Raw genomic sequence first — 21,113 nt, 5'->3', positions numbered from 1 at the left:
ATTGCCTGGTCTGACAAAGCTCAAATCATCTTGAACAATGAGTTGACTATACTCAAATGGCTTCCAGATTCACCAGATCTCAATCCAACAGAGCACCTTTGGGATGTGGTGGAATGGAAGATTTGAATTATGGATGTGCAGCCAACAAATCTGCAGCAACTGCGTGATACTATTATGTCAATATGGAACAAAATCTTTGAGGAATGTTTACAGAACATCATTGAATCTATGCCACTGAAGGGGGTGGATTGGAATCCACTGCTGCTTCAATGTATATGTAATGAGTGATTATAATCAAGGTATTAATCAATATTTTTCCTTCTAAATTTCAAATGAGTTGAATGACTTCTCTGGAGATTTTACTTTGTTATAGTTACCAGTGTGATTATTGAAATGTTCTTTTCATGTATTCTTTAATGTCTGTATTTGATATCTGAATGCAGTAACAGTGCTTGCTCATTTAGCCCGGCTTCCAGAAATGAAATAGGGACTTTTTGTGTGTTCGAGAAAAGTCTTCAACATGTTAAAACATATAGGGGTCATTGAAGTCAATAGTTTAAGGGACCATTTCTTTGTTAAAGCCTTACTTTCCAGTTAGACTAAAGTGTAGCTCTCCTTGAGAGAAAGAACGCATTATCTTGATGTTTTGAGAGGACTCTCCTGTTTAAAGTTAGAGCCTAGCCAAATCCAACCTTGGAAAAGCTGTGTGTCGGTGTGTGTGTGTGTTAGTCTTTTTGGTTGCAGGTTAAGGAACCACTGGCATTATTGGAGATTGACTGAATTGTTGAACTGGACATGTTGGCGCCCAGCAACCCAAATCTGAGAACTGGAAGGTCACGACGTGCTTAACTTCAGGGTCTGAGTGTCAGCTGCCTAATCGATGGAGATATGCTTCAGTCTATCTGTATGTGGAAAATTACTATGTTTATCTATTTCTTAGTCAATCAGAAACTGCAACCTGAAGCAAGGACATAGCTTAGACCTTGGTGAAGGGTATAACTGCTGTGATCTTTGTAACTGTAAGCGGGGCGGCCTATGAACTCCTGTTTGAGTCTTGAAGCTGACTTCTGCTGATGAAACTGCAAACTATCTTAAGCAAAACTTTTCTTCAATTTATTATAATTCTGACTCCGGGTCTTCTTTCAAACATCTGGTCCTTGGGTCCTAAACTGTTACCCCTTAACACCACAAAGAATTAAGGCAGTTCTGAGGGCAAAAGGGGGTCCAACCTGGTACTAGTAAAGTGTACCTAATAGAGGCCGGTGAAATATATTATGCAGTTATAGCGGGAATCAAGGCTTTGTCAGGACAGCATTATTGCAATGCATTAGATGAAACATTAAGATGAAGAGGCACTCTTTGGTTTTCACCTGTGATAACTAAAATCCTCACTCATAGAAGTCAGACACTGCTGCTTTTTATATAACACATTGTCTCGTTCAGGCATGATTGTGTCCTAAATGAACCAAAATAAGATGCACCAGGTTCTGAAACAAATGCTCCAAATGAGCCAGGTGTAAAAACAACCTTAATCAGCAAAACTGTGACCTTACAGAATATCTTAAATTAAGATCTTAAGTTACTTTTCTTACGCCATTGGCAAAGTTTTTCTTAAGCATAAACTGCACCAAATTCTTGCAGATTTCTGTTTAAAACAAGAAAAATGTATCTGTTTTAAGGGTGTTTAAATACAGTATTGTTACTAGAAAATGAGCTGAAAATAAAGATTAAATGATTTTGTGCAGAGTATGCATCAAAAACAGCCTGGAGAATTCATCCACGTCTCTGTAGTGCATGTACATATCAGATATCACTCTTGCTGCCAGTTTCAGGCTCACATGAACACAGATCCAGCACTTCGAAGGGGAATAGAGCAGTTGGGTTATCCATACGTTGATGACCTCAAACTGCCTTCCTCCATGTAGTTCTGACACAGCAGAGTTTGCATCCATAATCACCAGGATGGATGATGTCCAGAAAGCAACAGTGTGCTGCATTATGACACTGCTGCCAGGACTCTTCGCTGATCCAGGTGCAACCAACTGCAGTGCTTAATCAATAACGATTCATCTCCTTGCTTGAACTACAATGCACAGCGGCCACGGGCCTGTGTGTATTTTGGTTAGTGAATCACTCATGGAACAAGAGTGCTCAATGAGGCATGGTGTGATGGAGCAGGAGATTCCATCACGTACATGTGGAGATGAGCAGGGTATTCTGGGGTGAGGTTAGAGAGATATGCTAATGACAGGCCCACACAGAATCTGCATCCGCAAAACTTCACAAAATTCCACAGAACTGGACCTCCTGCCATTCAAAAATGACTACAAATCCACCACTCCCTGCATGTTTATTATATTGTATAACAATTTAGCTAATCTGATTACGCTTTTAGCAGCAGATCCAAGTGGTGTACTGTCAGGTACTGACAATTTGACATTACACAATGATTCATAGCAGCCAGGAAAAAAAAAAAAAACCAATGAGCCATTAGCTCCTAAAACGAAACATTTAAGGAGGCAAATTACTTCAGTTGACTATTTACAGACCAGGTTGATAAAGGTGATATTTGAAAAGCGCTTCAGTTCATTGAGTAATAGATGCCTATTGGACTTCATATGCTAAATTATCACCAATAAAAGTGTTTAATATTTGAATGTTTTTTTTTTTTTTTTAAAGCATTCATGTATAAAATGACTCACAGTTCAGCTCAACTGTGAACTTAGTAATGGTTCTGAACGATTCACTGACAGCCCGATTCAAATCACTTTCTCAGCAGAGAGTTTGAAGTGGTTTCTATGAATGTTTTTGACTGACTCACAAAAAAAGAACCATGTCATAAGAGTAATTTGTTTGTGAATCAGACACCACAGCGCATACTTTCAAGAAATTATATCTGCTGAAAAAATATGTATTTTTATTTGTCACATTTGCATCTATTTTAGTCACATTAACATTTCTCAATTTAATCACAAAATCAGCAATTACCCAGAACTTCTCTAAAATCAGCAGATTTATTTAAATTGTGATTGTGTAACTTGTGCAACAGCAACAACTTTGAATATGGTACCATTCTGGCCTAGTGAATCTTGATGACAACAGTGTGGAAGGTAGCTCTGTCTCCCCTCTACCTATAACTGGTGTTTGGTGGGAGTTCTGGCGCAATATGGCTGCCGTCGCATCATCCAGGTGGATGCTGCACATTGGTGATGGTTGAGGAGATTCCCCCCTTCTAAGTAAAGCATTTAACAACATTCTGCGTACCCCCTCTCTTCCAATTTTTCCATTAAGGGACAATATTTGCCCCCTTAAGTTATTCATTCATTAAGTAAAGCAGCACGTGGCTGAATTTGTGAATGGGATTTGAATCATTGACTCTCCCGATTCATTCAAAGCAGCAGATTTGTTCAAATAACGCTGTGTGTTACTTGGAGACACACAACAGTTCTGCGGTGGATTTTATTGGAACTATTATTTCGTGGTACAATAGAGCAAATAGTATTGACAAAACGGTTTAAAATGTACGTCATTTAAAGCTGCAGTACGCAACTTGTTTGGGTTAAAAATTATCCAAAATAAATTTGAGCAAGTACATAACCAGCCAGTGTTTAAAACTATATGCTTGCCTTAGCTCAATTCAAAACGGTAAGCTTGTAATAATGTTTTTAATTCCAGTGGTACTGGTGGATTTCAGCGGGAAATTCGAGCTTGTCTTTGCATCATTACGTCACATCTGTACACGTAAAGAAGGTGTCTCGGCTAGTAGGCTATATTGCGTGTGAGGATGTTGGAGGTGGAGATGTATAGCCTTTTCTCACAGCACTTGATATAATTAAACTTATCAATTAAATGGCAAATCCAGAAAGGTTTAAACGACAATCACCAGTGACAACTGGAGATTCACCCGTTGTAAAATGCAAAGACTTCGGACTTCGGAGTGGCTACAGAAAAAAAGAGACTGCAACCTGGCCCATGCGAAAACAAGGATAAATATCGGAAGGGCATTAAATGTAGCCACACAATGCTGATGTTGTTAACATTAACAATTTGGGAACAAAGTATAATTTGCACAGTTTGACGTGATATAAGCGATCGTTAGATTTAATCAGCGTGATTTACTGCAATGCTTTTTTTCCCTTGGTTAGTTGGTCAGAACAAAAGTGGATGTTACTTGTTCAAATGACATTTACTGGTAAAAATTATTATGTTGGTCACACTTCCAAAAAGTAGAATCTGTGACTCGAATGACAGTATCCACACCGGCGCGGGGACTGACAGCTGCACATTCTCCTCTAAACATTGGATTCATCCGCACTGTGCCGTGCCGAGGCACAACCCACATAAAGTTGATAATTCCACAAATAACTGCAATTGCAGATTTCGAACAGAGATGGTGACAGAGAGGAAAAACTACAGACTGCAGCTTCAATATTACCTTCTTGTTAGTTTAAATGTTGTACAAAATCAGTCACCTTTGCAATTGTGTGGATATTCGTGAAAAATTGCATTCTTGCTTGTATAATTTATCAACATTAAAAACAAACCCACACAGTGTATGTGTCTGCATTGAAGAGAGTTTGAGTCTTAAATCGATCCCTATGCACAATCTGTGTCTATATTTGTTCTTCATGCTAGTATGTGGCATGCTAAAACAACTTTTACAAATGTACATTGTCAAGAACGGCAGTAATGTAGCGCGTTTTGACAAGTCAGCTTACTCATATGCACGCTGCTTGTGTGGATGCAGTCAGTTTTGATTACAAAAGATGAGACCATTTGATTGGATTGTCATGTATTTGACCTTCAACAGCAGTACCATTTCGCTGTCTTTTTCACTAGATGCGCCATTTTGCCTGTTAGAAATACATGCTCTGATTTAATTTTATTTTAAGGTTGGGCAGAATTAAATGAACCGCAAAACTCAGCATTTTGTTCACGTGTCACCTCCGTCACCTCACATACCCTAGTTTGGGAACCACTGCCCCAAGGCAACATCCCCTAAAACAAACGATTTTAAAATATTTTCATTAGATAGCTGGTTCTACTCTCGAAAGAAGAAATCAGGAGGATCACGCTGAAAAATGTAACGTTATTTCAATCACAAGCACATTAATCATTATAGTAACACCTGTATAAAATCTAGTGATCATGGCATTTATTTTGTATGATTTACAATTACTTATAGCCATCTACTTATCTACTTATTGCTATCCTGTGCTTTGGTTGCATTCTGATGGCATTATTAATACATTAGACATGACGAAATACATCCATAGCGGTAAAGAGTATCTTGATTGGTACACAGTGGCGTAAGAACCCGAGTGGCATAAGACTTGCTAAGCGCGCGTTCAAAATGATCACGATAAAACAGAACCTCACACACATTCGACCCGGGGACTGGCTTATAGCGGTGGACCTTAAAGACGCATACTCTTTCACAATCAGATAGCCCCTCATCACAGGCACTTCCCGAGATTCGTGTTTGAAGGTGTCGCGCTCTTTGTACGTTCACAAAAAGTACGAAGTTGACGCAGTGCTTTCCCCTTTGAGACTTAGTGGGGAATGCGTTCTGGACTACCTAGACGACTAATGCATTTATAGCACAACCTTCTGTGTTTTGCGTCTTTTCAGTATGCGGTGGTTTCAGCTGTCTGCCCTATTATTGTGCTTGTGCACTTCGCTCTTCCCGCGGATTTATTCCAGACGCTGTGATTGTAGGTATAACCCGAACATGGTGAGGCGGGGCTTTAGTTCTTTGTTGTATTCATCTGCTACGGCATGTTTAACATTTTTCTGCAACTCTGCAAATATCCTTTGCGATCGATATCTCACGTTTGTCTATGGAGCGGGTTCAGACCATACTAAATGTTCTGACCGAGTTTGTGCAGGACAAAGCTCTGAGGACATCAGAAGTTACAGGGACTGATGGCAGCTGTACAAGTACACAGGCTACAGCGTAATTTCAATTTTAATGGACAGTAAAACAAAGGCAGAACACCGTACATTCTGATAGGTAGCATTATTTGATAGAACACTGGCACATTAACTTCATATTGACGCGCGGCTAAACAAAGGCAGAGTACCGTAACTCAATTTGAGCGTTCCAAAACAAAGCCAAAGAGCAGTAACTGGTGTTACGGTGTTCTGCCTTGGTTTCTCATGGACTTTTGGAAGTTACTGTTAAGACAACCCATTATTTTCTCGAAAAAACAACGGAATTGACTCAAGATATTTATCCACATGATAAAGGTGGTCTTGAATGTGCCAAAAATATCAATAACTAATTTTGGGAAATCTAATTCAATTGGGAATGATCAAAACAATAGCCAGCCTTTCTAAACGAGGGCACACAGAAGACACCAGGCCTAGAGCTCGCTTGTCCCCTACAGGGGCACTTTCTATCTGCAAACTCTAGTGGCAGAGTGTCAATGAAGTAATACAAGTCAAACCAGCCCACACAGAGTAACACTTTCCTATTAAACTCACTAAAAATGAAATGGTTTTTAACGTGAGAGGCTACTGGCACTGAAATCAACAGCACAGCCCATATGCTTCTGCAACTCTTCGATCCTGAAGAGAGATTAAATGGAGAAATTAAATGGTCTGCTGGAGGACTGGTGCATCAAAATCAGACGAAACATTCTCGCTTACTTTCACATGTGATTTTCAATCAATCGGTGGGTTTAACATGTAGACTCTGCATATAAAGGAATAGTTCACCAAAAACGAAAACTATCATTATTTACTCACCCTTATGACATCCATTCCTCTGTGGAACACCATTTTTTTTGTCATGCAAATACCAAAAAAGGAGGGTTATCAGTATCATTGAAGGTTATCATTGTTTTTTGGTGATTTGGAAAAGAGATAAAGTTACTTACAATTCTAGTTTTGTTTTCTATGAATAACAGAAGAGCAGGTTTGTGACAACATGAGACTGTTTAATAATGACAGAATGTTAATTTTTGGGAAAAGTACTGCTTTACACGCAGCGCTCTATCTCAAGCAGGGGCAAGTCCTGCAGGAATGCTTAGTCACTGTGAGGACGAACAAATTGTCAACTGATAGAAAAATGCTGGTAGAAATGCACTCTGTCAGCATGCAATATTTCAGGAAGCAGAGAGCTCTCCCCTGTTTGCTCAGTATTACCCAATCACGGAAACAAAAAGATTCTGGGCTAACAAAAGTTTATTTTAATGAACACAAAAAGCAGATCTGTGTGGCGTGTCTTACAGAGAACTCAAATAAATAAATTACTTTTCTTGCACTGCTATGAATCTACAGAACCGCATCAAAAGAAATGCTATTTTACCCAAGTTATGAATTTTCAGCCTGAACTGAATGCGATAAAAAAATTAAATCGGACAAAAAAAAGAATAATAATAGAGAGACAATAAATATACATTACATCTTTGTGTTTCATTGTCTTCACTGGCTGTAAGCAAAGCAATCTTGCCTGCTTATAAAACCTGCTTATGGTCCCCAAGATTTGTTATAAGACCCGAGGGGACCTGTCTTTTCAGTCTGTTGCCCCCAGACTGTGGAACGCCCTGCCCCTGTCTCTGCGTCTGGCAGACTCTGTTGACTCTTTTAAAAAAGATCTAAAGACTTGTTTATTTAAGAAAGCTTTTGGTTGATGGGTTTTCACTAGTGTCACTTTGATTTAACATATGTATATACATTTTTATATTGTTTTGTTTTACCTCTCTCGTGTACAGCACTTTGTGATTTTATCTGTGAAAAGTGCTTTAGAAATAAACTTTACTTTACTTTCTACTATTGCAGATTGGCTGGTGAACGAATGACTTTTATTAGCAGGTTAACGTAATGATTTCATTGATCAAGTAACTATTTGTTACACTGTACAGTAAGGTTGTAAACATTAAGAGCCAATGCATACATTATTGACAGTTACATTGTCGTTATTGTTCAATGATGTAGTATTGGTAATCCAATATGCATTAATTTTCATGTACAACTACAGTATAGTGTGAATTATAAAATGTAACAATAATAGGCTACTTTAACTACTGAACAATAAATGTATATTAAATAATATAATAAACAATAGTGAACAGTGTATTAAAAAGTTAATTTTAAAGGGGGGGTGAAATGCTATTTCATGCATACTGAGTTTTTTACACTGTTAAAGAGTTGGATTCCCATGCTAAACATGGACAAAGTTTCAAAAATTAAATTGTACGTTTGAAGGAGTATTTCTGTGCCAAAAATTGTCCTTCCGGTTTGTCACAAGTTTCGGAAAGCTTTTTTCGAGTATGGGTCTGTGTGACATCAGATGGGGCGGAATTTCCTTATATGGGTCCTAAGGGCACTTCTCCCGGAAGAGCGCGGGCGCACCCGTAGACCAGAGCGAGAGAGCGAAAGCAGTACGCCATCAAAGCGCTCTGCTCGGCTTTTGGGAAGTCAATGTCACCCTGCACAGATTCCCAAAGAACCCATCGTTAAGGGACCAGTGGATGGAGTTTGTTTTTCCTGAGCATCAACAGAGTTGTGTAAGACTGTTTGTTCCCTGCATTTCGACGATGATTGTTTTATAAACAAAGCCCAGATCGACAGATTTGCAGCTCGTCTAATGCTTAAGGATCGAGCAGTCACAATGATAAAGGTTCGCGGTCGTGCGTTGGAACCGGGCGGTGAGTAAAACTGCTTCAAATGTCTCTGTGTGTTGTTAGCTCGGCGCGTAAGCACAGCTTTAGCTTCGCCCACACGGCACGCCTCCAGCCGCTCGTTTTTTTCCGGAAAGACTCGGTACAGCCTATCTTTCTTTTATAAATCTAATAAAACTAAAGACTTTTTGGAGATATGAAGGATGCAATACTACTCTATAGGTACTCAAGATTAACAGGAGATTGAGTGAAAATGAGCATTTAACCCCCCCCCCCTTTAAGCAAGGGTAACACTGTATAGATTATTTTTTATTGTTAGGTCATGACTACTAATTGCATTAACTAATGTTAGAATTATACAACCTTATTGTAAAGTGTTAACTAGCAATCAATAAATGGACAGTCACACATTCATTAAAGCTAAAATATAAATAAGGCATTAGTTACGACAACACGATTACCTGCTTGTCAGTATCAGTATCTCCCAAATAGCATTTGCATGTGAAAAAAATATATACTTCAAAAGTCCCACTTAACCTGCAATCACTTCAGCAGTATGGTGTTGAGATGGGTGAAAATGAGCCTTACATGGAAACAGAGATCTAATGTTAAAGGATTAAGGTAGTGGTTTAAAAATCCAAACCCATTTTATCACTTTAGTGCCCTTGAGTGAGGCACTAAACCTTCAAGTTGCTCAGGGCAGACTGGACCTGCAATCAGTGCACAATAAGCCACTTTGGATAATAACAGTCTCTTAAATGTCAAGTAAATAGCCACGCGACAAACTGATCTACTTCAGAGGTCTCTTACTGCAACCTAGACGCCGTCGATAAGAAAGTTAACAAAGTTTAGGCAACAAAATTAACTGTTGCATACTCTTTGCAGACTGTTCTGCACTTTAAAATGCTTACTTGCCTAGCTGGAGGCTATTCAATGTCAGAGTCCTACTCTAGAGGCTGCTTATTTAAGATACGCATGCGGTGCAGCGGCAGGACAGCATATTGAAGGATTGCAGAGCTCTAGGCCATCAGAGTACCAGGGACTGTGAAAGCAAAGCCTCAGCACAGCTTAAGCATTTCCCCTAGTGACTATGAATCATAAGCATGGGTGTGTATGAAAATGACCACCAAATCTGGAATGCTTTTCACAACAGCTGAGAGAACACGCTGCCTCCCCTTGTCCTTTTCCTTGCCTTCTTTCGCTGATGTTGTGCTAATATTTAATATATGCTAAGCTGTGGCTGCCATGGCAACCTTCGGCATACCAGATTTGGACTGTGTTCAAGTGAGGCTGAGGGCTAAAATGGCTGGACAATAATCCTCAAAACACAGGACAATCGCCGCAGAGCCCAAAACCGTTGGCGGCAAGGTGATAGGAGAGGGATTTAGGGCAGAATTTCAGAGAGGAAGCCAAAGCATCCAGGCTCTCGTGAGTGCTGCACATCATGTGACTTGCGCTCAGAGCTCAACCGTGAGAGTGGGTGGGTGGGTGGGAGTGTACTGGCATTGTAACGCTTTTTATTGGCTGCCACAGCTTTACTACGCAGCATCGTGGATTTTCATACAGACTGTGCACTCAGCACCATGTTATCTGACTGCAAAATTTGGGCTTTGATGACGGCAGGGATATTATATGAGGAATGACGTTATTCCGAAGAAATAAATGTTCTCATGTTGGGTATTTATCAGTGCTAACAGCTGGGTAATGTTGCTCTGCATACAATATGTTGGATATATGTACGCAACTCTCTAAAAACCTTTAGCTTACATAGTTTCTGCTGCATCTGCGCGTACCGCTTAGAGCTCGCACTTCTGACATTTCTCCTCAACCCCTGGAGAGGAATAGGATGTACGTGCCCAAGCCTTTGCTGCGCACACACACGCTGCACACAGAAATAACCTCTACAGTTATGAATGAAACAGCAGGGAAGCAAAGGGCATGCTGAGGCAGGGACGCAAAAACTCACACAGGAGCAAGAACGCAACACACACACAGAAACAAACAGGTACCTTAAACGAGTAAAATAACCCAGGTGAGATCTCCCCCTGGGGAGGTCTGATGAGGAAAGACATTGAGTCTTACCTGTCAGAGATGTCATGACTTCCTGTGGCTCCGAGCAGTCCAAGAGCTGCACTTCCCACCACTGCAGCAGCCCCACTGCCAGCCTCCATGATACTGACTCACTGCAGAAGCAGCCTGCCAGAGAGAGAGAGAGAGAGAGAGAGAGAGAGAGAGAGAGAGAGAGAGAGAGAGAGAGAGAGAGAGAGAGAGAGAGAGAGAGAGAGAGAGAGAGAGGGGGGGGGGTGTTGGGGGGGGGGGGGGGGGATTGAGAGCAAGGGAGAGAGAGTAAAAAAAAAAAAAAAAAAAAAAAGTAGAGTGAGTACAGAGTTAGAAATGAGAGACGAAACAACTTGGACAGGGCGAATGTGCGAGTTAAACAAGCAGAGGAGAAAGGCACCCGTGAGATTGTGTCTCTCTGGAAGATAGCAGAAACCTAGACAAATTTCTGATCTTCATACTCTATTGGGTACTTTCAGGATGATGCTTAGACTTTAGGAACATGTTTTTCTCTGCTTTCAAATGGTGATATTGCATTCATTCAACTTGATCTGACCAGACCATTAAAAAAAAAGTCAATCAGATTAACCAGGTTGTTATGTGGTATTTTGAGATTATCACATCAGCTGATATTCATAAATTGAAAATATCCATTATAAAAACCCTTAGGAAAATAGAGGGAACCGGTGGCGAATTAGTATTCAGGGCTTTGACGTTATTCCTGCAGCATTCTATAGAGATGCCAATTCAAGGAAGCACAAGAGTACTCTCTTAGAAAATATTATTATAATAACAATAACAACAACAACAACAACATTAACACAGTTATATTTAATTTCAAACAATGCATAATTTAAAAATCTTTTTTTCTTCACATTTTCTGCAGTACACCTAGAACTATCAGGTTTGCTTTTTTTTTTTTTATCCTTGTCTAATAATATCAGCATCAGCTGTTGAAGATCCCGTATCAGTCGTTCAATAAATCAATAAAAACATCCAGTGTAAGACGGTATAATGTGTCCTTCCCTTGTGCAAGTACTTAGTGGAGGTTATTAAATCTTGTTAATAGTACCATTAAAGTTGCCACCCAATCAGACACAAAGCTAATGTTTGTCACACAGAAAAACTCCCACCCCAAAGCTCTGTGTGTATTTAATTGCAGAGACAGGAGATAAATGACAAGCTGAACAAGAGAACATTCCTCATCCATTTAAAACAACAAACCCCTAAACCCACACAGCCATCCTCCTTTAGTAGCCATCAACCACCGCCATGCGGCTTTCTTTGTGTCCTTTGAAGCAGACAAGGGAAACTTTATGAAAGACTGGCAGGCAGAAAAATTGTAGGAAGCGCCGTACACCCACGCACGCTCAAAAAGCAACATCATGTCAATGAGAGGGATGGGCTGTTGTGAGAGTTTGACACTGGTAAAGAAGAACTTGTGGAAAGTTTCCTTTGTAAACGACTCTTTCAACGATTTCCTTGTTGAGCAACTGGTTGCTGCGACTGTTATATTACATTCGAATGAATATGCTACAGGTGATTAACGAATATTTTTAAGTCATCCATTTAATTATTCTTAACAAAAATGGCACAAATAAGTAAAACACGAGGCAAAACCTTTTACGTTACTTGCATTATGTTGTTCTGTGTGAGATATTGACAAAAAAAATCATCTCAATATTTTCTGGGATTTTGTCGATAACGATCAGACGATATTTTGCTGAGCGTGTTATTGTGCTGGTACCTTGGCTGGTTTAGGACTGCCGTGGACAGCTGACTCCTAAAGTTTTTGTTATTCTTCATATTTTGTGAGATTGTTAGTTCACAGAACTGACAGAAATTAAATTTTCCAATAAGTTTAAATTGATTTTTTACCTTTTATATCTGCATTTTTACCTATATAAGGGCAATTGTGCCATACCTAATTAAATGTAGCCTATTACAAAATAGTGCTGCCACGATTCCACAAGTAAATTCAAGTGCTTGATTAAAAAAAAAAAAGCTCCTTGATTGCACCATTCAATAATGGGGAATAACTCCTGACATTTACATTTCATCACAACAATTCAAATTACTGTATGGTCATCTTATTCAACTGCAGGAGAAACCGGGAAAAACATTTCAACACTTGGCTGACGCTTGTCATTGACAAATGAATGGCTCTCCGATCAGTGTTCTCCAAACAGTCTCAACACTGTTCACTCAAAGCTGTTTCAATATTATCAGTAAAATAAGCAGACAAATGTATACCATTTTTGTCTTGGAATAGGTCAAGAATATGAGAGGCTATTCTTTTTGTTCTTTCGATTTTTCAAATTGAGCTTACATATGAATTTATCTGCATCACTTCATTTTCAGAGTATAGTTGTCAGAGGAGACTGAAATTTCCATGCATTGCAAAGGCAAAAGGAGGACAAATACACTTTTAAACCTAACTGTTCCAAACCTCCAGACCCCCACAACAGAGCACCAGATTCATAAAGATCTGGTTGAAATATGATCTCATTGACAGGCAGACAATCTGTCTGGTGTAAGACGTGGTGGCCTGCACTAATATGAGAAAGATGGGATTCGTTAACATGGCATTACATCAGAGGGCAAAACCCTGCCTCTGCAGAGTATTACCTCAACAAATGTAACACGAGGCAGGTCAGAGAATCTATTAAAATATCCGAAGGTATACACATCAGTTTAAAAGTAGGAATCATGTTTCTCCCCCATTTCTCACAGCTGTCAGGCAACATCTCAATAATACAAGATTCATATCTTCATATTGTCTGCTGCTGGCAATAGTATGCATTATTTATGAGTGAAAATAACGTGCAAGCGTGAAAAAAAACAAGTTGATTCATTAGATTTGATGTGTTAAACAATCTATGTACAATCCACATCTGTGAAATGTTTGGTAAAAATCCCAGAAAGCACAGAGTAAGGTCTGGGCGAACTGCAAAAAAATATATTTTCCTTAATCAGTATTTAAGCCTATATTGTTTTCGACAAAAAAAAGAAAGAAAGAAAGAAAAAAAGAAACCTCTTTAAAAACAAATTTGCTTTAATCAAGTAGAAAATATGAGTAAAATATAGGCTAACTTTTTTCCTGAGAATATAGCTTGAGCTTATTTTTTTAAGCATAAACCTCTCTAAATTTTGTTAGAATTATGCTTAAAACAAGAGAAAAAAAAAGTTAAATATATCTTTTAAGCATGTTTAGAGGTTTCCTATAGAAAACAAGACAAAAATACTAATTACGAGATTTTGTTTGCAGTGTAGCAATTGTCTCTCCATCCCAAGAAAAAAACACTTGTTTTGACTTTGCATAGACAAAAGGAGAAGCTGATGAGCAAACTTGTACTTGGTAAATAGGTAATTACTGGAGGTTGTTTTGAAGAGAACAGCATATCTATAAATACGGTGAAGAGACCAGAGATAAGAGTAAACAGCATCCAGCGGGTGAGTCCATGAACAAAACACTGCCAGAGCTCCGATGAAGCCCTGCCTCATTCAATTATATGCCAGGAAAACTGCAGCTTTGAATGGATTTACACAGGATTTGTATAGCCAGATCTTAAATCTGTGAATGAGAGGGAAAAAAATCCATATTATATCTAGGTTATTTTGAGCATTGCTAACCCTGTGAAAAATGACTGTGTCGTAGGGTCAGATGCTGCTGTTTCTCAGATAAAAGTACAATTAAGAAATTCATCAGTTCAGACTTCACTTCTCCAACCACCATACCATGACCAATGAGGAAAACAGCCACTCAGCCAACACCAAAAAAGGCATAATTTCAAGCCTAAAACTTGAGGAAATGTGTACAATACATCATGTGGCAGATACAGAGTGATGTGTTTTGGAAACAGTGCTATAATATCACTTTCTGTGAGAGGTGACTCAGCATGTCCATCCCCTTTCACTTGGAGTTCGGGGAACTTTGGGGAACTAAAAGCTCTGCCAGATTCAATACAGTGACCTGCCAACTTTGCTAAGAGGAGATTTGTGCAGTCACAAAAAAAATAAAAAAAAAGTTTTTAGGTAGAGTTAGGTAAACAGCATCATCAAGGTAAGACCTGTCAGCGTGTTATGATCTATAAGGTTATTTATCATGCTACTGTCGCATTAGCATGAAAATTTTAGACCCAAAACCTCTGTGAGAATAATTAGCATGCTTTAAAACGCTTTGCTGCCCCATCCCATGGGCATCGCTATTAGATGGCTGTTCATGCTTAATTAGACAGAGAAAACAAAGGGACAGTTTGTACTGTTAACCAACCTGAACTTGCTATATTTAGAAATTATCAGCCCCCCAACCCCCCTAACAAATTTAAAGCAACACAAACACAAATGACTAATGAAAAATCCTAGCTTGAAGTATTACCCATGGACATGTTACTTAAGTAAGGAGGGGGCTGTGTGTGTGTTAGTGTTGTTTTAACTATTTAAAAACATACGTTATGGCTGAATGGGCATGTCGCCCCGCATCAAACATCAGTTATCAATCGGGCTGAATCTTGGGAGAAAAGGTCAGTGCTGATGAATAGCCCGGGCTCTGCTTATATTGCTGGATTACATGGGAAGTGGGCAGCAATCTGAATGAATGGGAACGGGCAAAGACTGCTGGGCAGAGAGACTCGAGCCTAGAGAAAAAAGAAGAAAAAAGAAAACTGTGGCTCAGTGGGCCCACAGAAGAGACTCTCCACTCCAAACAATGCAGGCCGGAAACCTATGGCTTCAGCAGATCGCCTGTACAAATCCAGCAGAGTGGGGTTGTAAAGAGATCAGCCCAGAGTCCCACAATGCGGCCCTGCGTGGGCTACAGGTCACGATCAGGCCTACTAAGACTACAAAGCTGGGAAAATATATTATTCTGCAACTGATGAAGAATAATATGTACAACACTGATGTACAGTGTTGAATCTTAACACTGTACAATGCTGTGCTCTATACAGTATATCAGTGGTAAACAGGGAAACTAATAATATAATTAACATAACATAAACGAATGGACGTAATCAAAATGCTCTAGACATCATAAAACCTTCCCCCTCTCCCCTTGTGTTCAAACTAAGTCACCGACCCCAAAGAGTCGCAAAACCAGTTCTGTCATCACCTCGGCTCTCCTGAACGAGCCGGCATCGTGATTCCTCCTCCCCCCGATCACTGGTGGACACACACATTTATGAATGCCTGTGCAGCCATGCACATTTTACTTTCACTTTAGAAATAGCACCAATTCGAGGACGCACAACTAGAACAATAACTAATTCTTTGCAGGTTACCTATTTGCATTGGGTTTAAATCCAAAATATTGCCATATTAGGCGATTTTACAATACGCTTTGAAACCAAATCTTCTCTAACTGAGCTAAATAATTTTTATTAGGCTACTATTTAACTGCGGTGGGAGCTATGCCGCGGTGGGCAAGTGATGTAACCAGTGAATTAGAGATGTTAAAAGTGAGTGGGTCCACATATTTTAATGATATAATTGTTTTCGATGGTTTGCGCCACGCATTACTTAATCACGTTGAAAGGTCACGCGTGACATAGGCAGAAGTACCGACCTAGCGTTTACAAAGCGAACATGCAAAGACGAAGTCAAACACCATTTACAAAAAAATAAAAAATAAAATAAAAGGTAAAACCACGTTTTATAGATTTTGTTTCACTAGATAAGACCCTTATTCCTCGGCTGGGATCGTGTAGAGCCCTTTGAAGCTGCAATTTGGACCTTATGGATTATCGATTATCAAAAATAACCGATAGATTAACCGATGATCAAAATAATCGTTAGTTACAGCCCTAATTTTTATATATTTTAAAACATAATTTCTGTGATGGCAAAGCTGAATTTTCAGTATCATTACTCCAGTCTTCAGTGTCACATGATCCTTGAGAAATCATTCTAACATGCTGATTTGGTGACATTTTGCCATTTATGTCACTGAAAATGACATTTTCTTCAGGATTCTTTGATGAATAGAAAGCTCAAGTGAACAGCATTTATCTGAAATAAAAATCATTTATAAAATTACATGTCTTTCTCTTTCCTGTCACTCTTGATCAATTTAATGTAATCTTGCTGAATAAAAGTATTAATTTTATAAAATTATATATATATATAATAATATATTGAATGGTAGTGTAATATAGTGCAACATTAACCACAGACTTTATGCCAAAATAGGATGAATATGAAGCTATTACTTTAACTGTTTTGACCATCGCTAAAACAAACAAAAGCAAAAAGTTGTATTTTCTTGCGCAATGATGCAGTTCGTTCAAACTGATTACTGGTCTATTAAACAGCAATGCTACATGCTCACAAAAGAACAATATGAGATCCAGAACAACAGGGGAGGAGCATTAAAAACAGACTGAGAAAAAAAAATTGAGAAAGTGAAATGACTCGGACTGAGCTGGGCACTGAGGCTAATTTTCTTTATGGCCTCTCCAGTGCTTCTGTGGAACGGTTAAGTGATTTCACTAAAGTAGTTCATCACTACTTTCTGGAGCCAGGTTCAGAGCTAAATAAACTCTACAGAAGTTAAATGAGTAAATTCTGTCACCCTGATGCAGTTTCACACTTCAGACGCTAAGCCTTGAAGGCCAAACCTCAGGAACCTTGTGGAGTGGTACATAGAGAGATAAATGATACCAGTTAGACTGTTTATCTAGAGAGAAAGCAAGCATATTACAATGGCCTTCAGAGGACTTTAAATGCAATAACTGATAATGAAGACTCCTTGTAGTTAGTCCATCTACTCGCTACTTATCAAACATGGCCAGTTAGCACTGAGTGTCCTGTTTATCATGCTTAGATGAATCCTAATTTTAGTGGCTGTGCACGTCACAGACTGTTCTGTTTCCAATTCAGTTGTTACTCTGAATAGCCTCGCCCACTGCGAAATCTCATTGGCCCAAAATCCTTCTCCACATAACTGTACATTAAGTACAGTGCAATTGTCACATTGTGCAGTAGTATCACGTTCAGTGTGGATGAAGTGGTCAATCAAAAGACCCGCAGGCCAGCGGTGAACACAAACTGTGTGAGGTCCCATGGATTAAATTATTTGTGAACTGTCTCAATCTCATTGTCATGCCTCTTACTTTGATTAATGAGGCAGAAATAACACAGCATGATAATCCTGTCAGTGCCATCCTAGCGCTAAACAGGAACAGCACCTCACCTAAGCTCTTCCAGCAGAGATTCACAGGCCTGATAAGCATCCCTTCTCTCTTTATAAATGCAAAGAATTTCCTTCTCCTCTTCATCCCTGCCCATAAAAAGAGAGACAGAAATCTAGGCCGTCAACAACCAGCATATGGCATTAATATTCATGAAACAGAGACTGTGAGTTTCAGCAAGGCCTCACTTTTATTTCACCGGCATCTTTGCTCAAAAAAGACAGCATGATACACTACCTCATTACATAGAGAAGTGAACCAAAAGCTTGTTGCTTAAACTATGTCTGCTTGCAAGGCCAAAACACAAAATCCTGCTAACGCTCAGAGTCCTCAGCAACAAGGCTGAATTGGGAAGTGAAACTGCCATCATCTCATTGTCATTTTCTCAATGCAGAACTGAAATGAATGCACTAGTTAGTTTCAAATGCACAATCAGATCCATGCCCTGTGTCGCTGACATTAATTATCCCTCAGTGTACAGGAAGAATAGGTTATGTCTGCATGCATGGATGTATCATTATGCTTAATTGCTTCACAAATTGTGGCTAACCTCGTGTTCGCTTCAACAAGAAATTCAAACTATGGCTATATTTAAAATAAACTTAATAATGAGCAAGGAAATGCATACTTTTCCCTGCAGGAAGGAAAAAAATGTGAAGTAATTTCCCGACTGACCTTTCTTATGCATGCAAGTTACAAATAAAGCTTCACATGAAATTTCATAAACTACAAAATCATATACTGTTACCTATAATGTAGGTTACTCATTTGTTGGTTTGTGCATGGTTATGCAAAGTGCATGTTGGCGCCATAATGGATTAAAATTTGCATACTGAAAGAAAGTGACCTGAAATGTTGAAGGAAAAGGGTACTAGGATCTAAAACCAGAGCACACAAATTCCCTTTTGCAATGACGTCCAGAGATTACAGTGCTTGATGCAGGGTTTCCATTTCAAAATTGCATACTTTTCCAGATTCAATTTACAACATTTAACAAATGATTCATTACATGATGTTTCAAATGATAAGCCATATTTGATGTTGAGAACAAACGAATTTCCATGCATGATATACTGCAATTACCACAAGGACCCACCGTTAACGATCTGTCCCTCATGGACTGCATGACTTCGCCACTTCCTGTTGAGTTTTTTTTTCTGCTACTAATCAATTAATAAAATTTTGGTCGACTAACCTTTTTCTGGTCAACTAACATTTAGTTGACTATTAGGGGGCAGCCCTACCTAAATTTCTTTACAACCAGCATATATTCCCCTCTGACATATCGGTCTGATGCTGTAATCGTGGTTTGATGTTGCACGACCACCAAACAGCAAAATACAGTCTGAATTAAATGAACGTTTGCTCCTTTATCTGTTGCTGGTTTGAGTAGCACATGCACATTCATTTAGTGAAATTCAAAAGAGACTCTTTTATTGTAAAAACAAACTTTTGCCATGAATTAACTCTGCTAGTATGATACATTTATTTTTAGAATTTTTTTATTTTATATTTTAGAAAACTGAATAGGGGAAATAGCCTGGAAACAAAAACATCAGCTGGAAAAGAATTCCATACTTTTCCAAATGGCGAAGGGACCCTGTTAATGGCTTTCAATAATAATTTTGATTATCAATTTATCATTTGCTAAACATTTTCTTATCAATTAACTAGGCTCTAACCCAGAGAGCACAAATCTCCACAGTGGAGTGAAGCTCAGCTTCTGACATTACAGGACAACAAAGTCACCCAACATTATCTTTTCTGCACAATTAAAAATACTAGCTAGTAGCTACCCATTTTTTCATGACACCCCTATTACACACACACACACACACACACACACACACACAAAGAAAGAGCTGTTCAAAGTATCTTCTACATCTCTGGCTTCTGGATTTAATTGAGAAGAACCCAGTCAGTACTTCAGGGTACACAGGAGCAGATTCTTCAGACTACATGAATCCCTTAATTAGGCTGCAGTATAAATAGAAAAGCAGACTTTTGAAGAACTCTGCATGTATAGAGAGGATAAAATTAGTGGCCCAACATCAGAGGAGCAGAATATGGCACCTCTTGACTTACCAGCAAGTAACATGGAGACACAGGCTTGTCTCAAACTAATGATAAGCAGGAAGCTAAAGAAACAGAACGTCAAATTAGGAGCAGCTCTTTGCAATGTGGATTACCTGGTAAAGGCATTCAGTCTACTGCAATATCATGCTACACAGCAGCAAAAAAAAACCCTGTTTTAGAGAATATGTTGATTTAAGCTATTTTTCTTACCCACTAAACTCACTAAATAAGAAATAAATCCTAATAGGGTAAAAAAAACTTTTCTGAAAGCAACTCTTAAAATACATATTTTTTCATGTTATGGCTGATAACTATGGAGGGGACCTTTGCAAAGATAAGAAAACTATCTAGTTTCTAGCGATAGTTTCTCGTGTGCATGCAAAAGTTTCTCGTGAGCACGTGAAAGTCTGTATATTTTTATTTTTGCAAAAGTCCCTTTAGGGGCTCCGAAGATAACTGATAAATTGTAAATATCAAATGAATAAATTGTAAATTACAAAAATAACAGTAGTGGCCAAAAGTGATATACAACCTTATTCATTCAAATTTTGTATTAAATATTTTTTAAATATTTTGTATGCATGTCATGAAGTTGTGCCTAGAGCAGGGGTGGGCAAACTACGGCCCGCGGGCCACATGCGGCCCGTTAGGCTGTTTAATCCGGCCCGCCGAGTATTTAAAAAAATTGTCTTAAGATCGCATTAATTTTGCCTTTTTTCTTGCAATACTTTGCGTTATATATATATTGCGTTGCATATATTTGACAATCGGAATATCAGACATTGCATGCCATAGCTAACAATGTAAAAAAGGAAAAATGACATAAAAGCAGATCATCATTCATTCAGCGCTGTTGTGGCTGCGGTGTGTCACGTAACAAGCAATGACGCGTCACCATGGAAACCAAACAGACAGCGACTTAAGCGCATAGACTTGTTGCACGTTAATGTTTTTTCCTTTTTTGGAAACTCAATGAGAAAAAAAATGTTTGGTAACCGCTTGCACACCTTAGTTTTTCCTTTGATTTGTCTGCTATTTAGTTTCTTTGCTCCTCTGGATTTGTGGATGTATCCTGACTGATTCCGTTTACCGACCTTTATCGTCCGGCTTTCGACTACGCTCCCCTGTCTGCCATGTAGGCTACAGAACCCGTTGGTTTTTTTTC

General features: G+C 38.9%; 1 protein-coding gene across 3 annotated transcripts in view; it reads right to left on the bottom strand.

Annotated features, from left to right (window-relative positions):
* arhgap32b (Rho GTPase activating protein 32b) overlaps positions 1 to 21,113 on the bottom strand; it is a 110,633-nt gene that overhangs the window by 62,180 nt on the left and 27,340 nt on the right. For all 3 annotated transcript variants that reach the window (XM_084136844.1, XM_084136845.1, XM_084136846.1), the window contains exon 2: positions 10,710 to 10,823. In XM_084136844.1, the coding sequence (XP_083992970.1) occupies positions 10,710 to 10,798 (89 nt within the window). In that variant the 5' untranslated portion in view covers positions 10,799 to 10,823. The remainder of the gene's footprint in view (positions 1 to 10,709; positions 10,824 to 21,113) is intronic.

This window comes from Abramis brama (assembly GCF_963993115.1).
Source record: "Abramis brama genome assembly, chromosome: 15".
Classification (NCBI taxonomy): domain Eukaryota; kingdom Metazoa; phylum Chordata; class Actinopteri; order Cypriniformes; family Leuciscidae; genus Abramis; species Abramis brama.
The sequence above is the reverse complement of the archived record's forward strand: the minus strand, read 5'-3'. Positions and strand labels throughout refer to the sequence as shown.